The 5,444-nt window shown below is 50.4% G+C and overlaps 1 protein-coding gene across 1 annotated transcript; it reads right to left on the bottom strand.

Moving 5' to 3' along the window:
* Positions 1-617: 617 nt before the first annotated feature.
* LOC120708697 (uncharacterized acetyltransferase At3g50280-like) lies at positions 618-2,628 on the bottom strand. Its single transcript, XM_039994076.1, has one exon. The coding sequence runs from the start codon at positions 2,442-2,444 to the stop codon at positions 978-980; it is 1,467 nt and encodes a 488-aa protein (XP_039850010.1). The 5' UTR covers positions 2,445-2,628; the 3' UTR covers positions 618-977.
* Positions 2,629-5,444: the final 2,816 nt, after the last annotated feature.

The following is a 5,444-nucleotide window of genomic DNA, read 5'->3' as shown; positions in this document are numbered from 1 at the left end:
CATGTTTGGCTATCAGCCCATGTTGCGTGATTGCGTAATATTAACTGTTGACCCCTCCCCCTTAAAAACACTGTTGACCTAATTTTCCGTGACACCTGTCAAGACCTTGGCGTATCGCGAGCCCACGTGGCAACCAACATGCCACGTGCTGTCCTGCAACGAAGCAAACAAAAAAATGCCACGAAGAAGAAACGAGCGAATTGATTACGCGGAAACAGTTGCCGTACATAAAGAAATCGTCGAATTCACGCAAAAATCAGCAAGGAGAATAGAAATGGGAGAACTCTCCCAAGAACTATTGGCATGGGTGTGTTTAGTTCCAAAATTTTTCTCTCTAAACTTCACTATTTATCTATCACATCAAATTTTTTTGTCTCATACATGGAGCATTAAATGTAGATAAATAAAAAAACTAATTGTATAGTTTTGATGTACACGAAGAGACGAATCTTTTGAGCCTAGTTAGATCATAATAGGACTACAATTACCACAAACAAACGGAAATGCTACAGTGTGCCACAGTATCCGATGTGACTCTTTTTACCATCATTTTACGGATCTAAACACAGCCCATGTTACTCCAACCTTGCGGCAAAACGATCCGACACGCCAACTAGTACAGCAAAGATCAACCACTGAAGATTTTTTTTTGAAAAGATGACCATTGAAGATTGAACACTAACAATTGCAGAAACTTATTTCTGACACAATGTTACACGGCTCATCTCCCTGCGCACTCACTATGCATAGATTGCAGCCTAAAGCGCTAGTCACTCCCAAGCAGTACAGTATTTGCTACCTAACACGGAGCACGCCGCGACGGATACAGTGTCCTGGCACCAACCAGCTGCTGCATGCCGAACGGCAAGGGCGGCCGAGCAATCCAACAGCGCCGCAACGCACGCACGGCCCCACCCGCGCACGCACGGCACGGCACGATAGAGGATCACAAGCAACACAGGGGGGAGGCGGGGAGCTCACGACAGGTGCGACGCCCACGACACGTACTGCATGAACTCAGCGTCGCGGAGCAGCGCCGCCATGGTCTCCGGTGGCAAGCACACCTCGATGTCCACGCTGCCGTCGCCGGGGCGCCCGGGGAACGCCGACATCTTGCCGTCGAACTTGTTGGCGCGCCCGCTCCGCACCGCGAGGGGCCGCCCCCACCCGAAGTCGTTGCCGTCGTACATCGGGAACCGGTTCGAGCTCCCCATCGTGATCACCGACCCGTCGGGGTTGCCCAGCGGGAAGCACCCGGGCTTGGCCTGCCACGCCGCCGCCGCGCGCCGGATCGCGCCGTCGCCGTACACCGCGAGGCTCGCGTTCAGCTTGCCCGCCGCCCACCGCAGGTCGTGCCGCGCCAGCTCGGACACCGTCGCCGTCGTCACCGCGCTCTGGATGGCGTTGCCAAAGTAAACAGGGGAGATGGCCGGGCGCAGCCGGTGCCGGCAGTTCACCGCCATTCGGAACGTGGTCGTCGCGTCGGGCGCCAGGCGTTTCCGGGCGCGCGTCACCGCCAGCCATATCTGCGCGCACAGCGACTGGAACGACGAGATCTCGCCGGGATTCTTCGGGTCCTGCGCCATCTTGCCGTAGACCTCGGCGTCGTGGCCACCGCTCGGGCGGCGGTTGGCAATTGCCTTCATCTCGCGAATCGCGTCGGCGCTGAAGTGAAAGACGCGCTCCCGGAGAGGCGCGTCCACGTCGAAGGTCACCGCCGGGCCGACGCCGCCGGGGAAGCGGAGGACGGCGGTGGAGTCGCCGAAGAAGTTTCTGCGGAAGTCCAGCAGCTTGGGCGACTCGCCGCGGCAGATGGCGGCCCAGGTGTTGAAGAAGTGCCAAAAGGAGGTGCCATCCACGACGGCGTGGTTGGCGACGATGCCGATGAAGACGGCGCCGTCACCGAGCACGGTGACCTGGAACGACGTGAGCGGGCGCCGGTGGCCTTCGTAGCTCACGGTCCGGTCCATAGGGAACAGGTCCTTCGTCAGCTTGGTGGGCACGTCGGCGTCCGGGACGAGAAAGTCGTCGAGCGACAGGCCGGGTGCGACGGCGTGGAGGAAGTCGACGCCGGCGTCGTTGCAGCGGATGACGATGCGGTCGTCGGGCAGCGTGACGAGGCGGCCGGCGAGGGCCGGGACGGCGGCGAGCGCCCGCGCCAGCGAGGACGCGAGCAGCGAGACGAGCGAGGACATGGGCAGGTCGGGGGCCGGGAAGAAGAGCCCCTTCTGGATGTAGTGGCACGACAGCATGGGCAGGTCGGAGACGGAGAGCGTGAGGTCGCCGATCGCCGACGCGGCGTCCGGGCGCACGTGCTGCCTTGACACGACGGTGATGCCCGAGGCCGGCGCGTCCAGGCAGGCGGCCTGCCCTAGCTTGGGCATAATGGCGGACACCGCTGGCGCGGCGTCCACCATGGGCATGGTGGAGATCATCTGAGCCATGGACTGGACTGGTGGCCGAGTGCTCGCCGCTCTTGCCGCTCGATCGCTTCCACTGCTGCTGATGAAGCGGTGGCGGTGGCGGTGGCAGCCGAGCAGATAGGCAGTGTGCGTGCGTGAGCGCTGCGCGATACTGCCAAAGAGGTGGTTTGGGCAGTACTGCCTTGCTGAGCACTGAACAAGCTTTGGGCAGTTTATATAGGACACCAGGAGGGGGCTGGATGCATGCACCTGGACCTGGGCCGGTACTCCTCGGCCTCCTTTCCTTTGCCAGTACTATTTTGGATATTATCTGAGGCCAGGTTTTTGTGGCTGTCAGAGGCAGATATCAGATAAAGTGGCAGCTAGAGATTTGTTCTACTGCCTGGTGAACAGTGGTGTGGCACATCAAGAAAAACACAAAATGTATATATTATTCCTTTTAAAAATACTGATGATTTGCATCGTGTCAACATAATTTTTTTATGACGAATTGTATCAGTCAGCATGTATGGTTCTTGACATCTGTTGTTTACTAAAAGCTCGATTGGAGGATTCTGCAACAGGTGTCCCCACCTCCGGGACGAAGAAGAACAAGTGTCCCTGCATGCACCTGAAAAAAAACCTATCAACTCTTTTCTTTCTTTCTTTTTGGAAAAGATAGGAATAGCTGTAGAAAGGCTAGCTAATCAATCCGGCAACTGATCGGTTAGATTAGATGGCTGGCAGAGCACTTATTGACAGGATATTACAGAGAATGCTGACCATGTTGCTGGGCGGGTTCAAGGAACATGCAACGGCTTTCCATATTCAAATGGACGCGTTAACATCACAAGTTCTTTGTTGCCGTGCTAATAGCCTCGATCAGATTAATCTCTTGAGGCCACGAGGATTTTTGAATGGTTTGGCCACTAGCCCACTACCATAACGCCCATCTAGCTACTTGTTGTGTAGGCGATTAGCTCAATCATGCTAAAGACCATACATCCACTCCATCCATTCCAAATTACAATTTATTTTGACTTTTTGGATACATATATAGTTTTCACTGTGTATCTAGATATAGTGTATATTTAAATTCATGATAAAATATATGTATTTAGAAAAATCAAAACGAATTGTAATTTGGAATGGAGGCTTCAAGTCGCCCAATTCCTATCCACCTCTCATCAAGAGCAATTACTGTGCTGGTACTAATCAGTCAGAGTCGTTTACACCTCCGTCGTCATCATCTGTTCGTCAGTTACGTGGTCTACGTCCCTGCTGCAATAGAATACGTTGCTCCTCCCTTGTTGCCTAGTCAGTCTAGTGGCATACTATTACTTTTAAAAACAGTCTAGTAGTGACATGTGAATCGTCGTCGCTTTCATTGCTCTCAATGATGCATGCATGCTCTCGGTTCTCTACATTTTCTGTCGAGAAAAGGTATTGTTCGCGTTTTATCATCTTTCAATCTCAACCGTATTTTAAGCACCTGTTCAAGTGTACTACATACTAATCGTCGGTCGCTCAATTATGCCGTGCTGACAACACCTATTAAGTTAATTAGCTGCAGATGCCACCGGCCGGGCGCTGTCATTGTACATACTCCGTACGCAGCTGATGCTCGGTGTATTTACAATTGCAGATGCGAGTTAATTAGCTGCAGATGCCACCGGCCGGGCGCTGTCATTGTACGTACTCCGTGCAAATGACGCTCGGTGTATTTACAATTGCAGATGCGAGGGTAAAATCTTACTATTACTAATTGGAGGTTTTTTTTGAAGCCTCCAGGTGAAGCCACCTAGAATCCTAGGTGGATAGTCTAAAAAAATAGAAAAATCCTAAAAATTCTCACAAAAAACAGAAACATCCAGCCATCAATTTGGCAACTCTAATCATAATAGCCACTGAATCTATTATCCTTTTCTAATAAATTACCCACATTTATCATTATAAAAATAGACTAAAGTAACCCCTAAACATGTATCTAAATTACTCACTCTGCCATTATAAAAATAATCTAAAGTAACCCCTTAAACTTCATGTAAATTACCCACTTATGCCATTATAAAATAATATCAAATAACCCCCTAAATTTTTATATCTATTATCCAATGATAACATAATAAAAAGTTAAAATAAACCCAGAATCTGAATCAAAACTATATTATTATAATAAAATCTTGAAGCACATCAATATAAATTCTAAATTACTATTTCTATCATTATTAATATACTATTTATGTTATTTTTTATATAAAAATACTAACCATAATGTGTCACCATATATTCATGTATAGGAGAAGAGATAATAATACCAATTTTCATATTGTTCATATAGCTCAAACAAAGTGTTCAATTAAATACATATCAAACATATATGAATGTGTGATGCAAAGTGAGAAAAAAATATTAGTAACTAAACCTATCACATTTATTATAATTATATAATAATAAATATGTATTTTTACAGTACTATATTAGAATATTTAATTGGTTAATGGAGTGTAAGATAGATAATTATTAGATATATCTAACTAGCATGTGAGGGAGCACGGGTTAATAGACTAGTAATTTTTAATTTGTGGTAACTTTTTAATACTGTTTTTCTGTGCCGAAATTTTCGCTACATACAGGGGCCGTCAGTGCTCGGCAGGGTGTCTGCCGCACCGGATGTGCGCAGCAAGCTGCCCGAGCGTCCGAAGCTAGCTCGCCGGTTTTTTCGATCCCGTCGCCGTCGTCCTTCGCCTGCCTCCGTGCCCAGCAAGCACGCAGGTACAGGCGCAGGACCAGGAACATCGATCCCCAAGCCCGTAGCGCGTCGGTTTCCACCGGTGGCGGCCATGCGATGCCAAGCTAGAGGTCGCGACGCCGGCCGGCGAGGACGTGCTAGCGCCAAGTAGCCTGGGGCGAGCGCACGCCCGGTCTGGGTTGGTCCGGCGCGCGGGGGCCGCCGTCCTCCAAACTCTAGGCGGGTACACAGCTCGACGGCTCGTGCATGAACCTGCCGCCACCCCGTCCGCTGTCCAGCTTGCCGTTGCC

The sequence above is a fragment of the Panicum virgatum genome, chromosome 5K (assembly GCF_016808335.1).
Source record: "Panicum virgatum strain AP13 chromosome 5K, P.virgatum_v5, whole genome shotgun sequence".
NCBI lineage: Eukaryota > Viridiplantae > Streptophyta > Magnoliopsida > Poales > Poaceae > Panicum > Panicum virgatum.
Note: the sequence above shows the minus strand (reverse complement) of the source record. Positions and strands in the feature narration are given on the sequence as shown.

Excerpts from the sequence above, each read along its gene's own strand:
- LOC120708697 (XM_039994076.1), bottom strand. The coding sequence starts at position 2,444 with ATGGCTCAGATGATCTCCACCATGCCCATGGTGGACGCCGCGCCAGCG.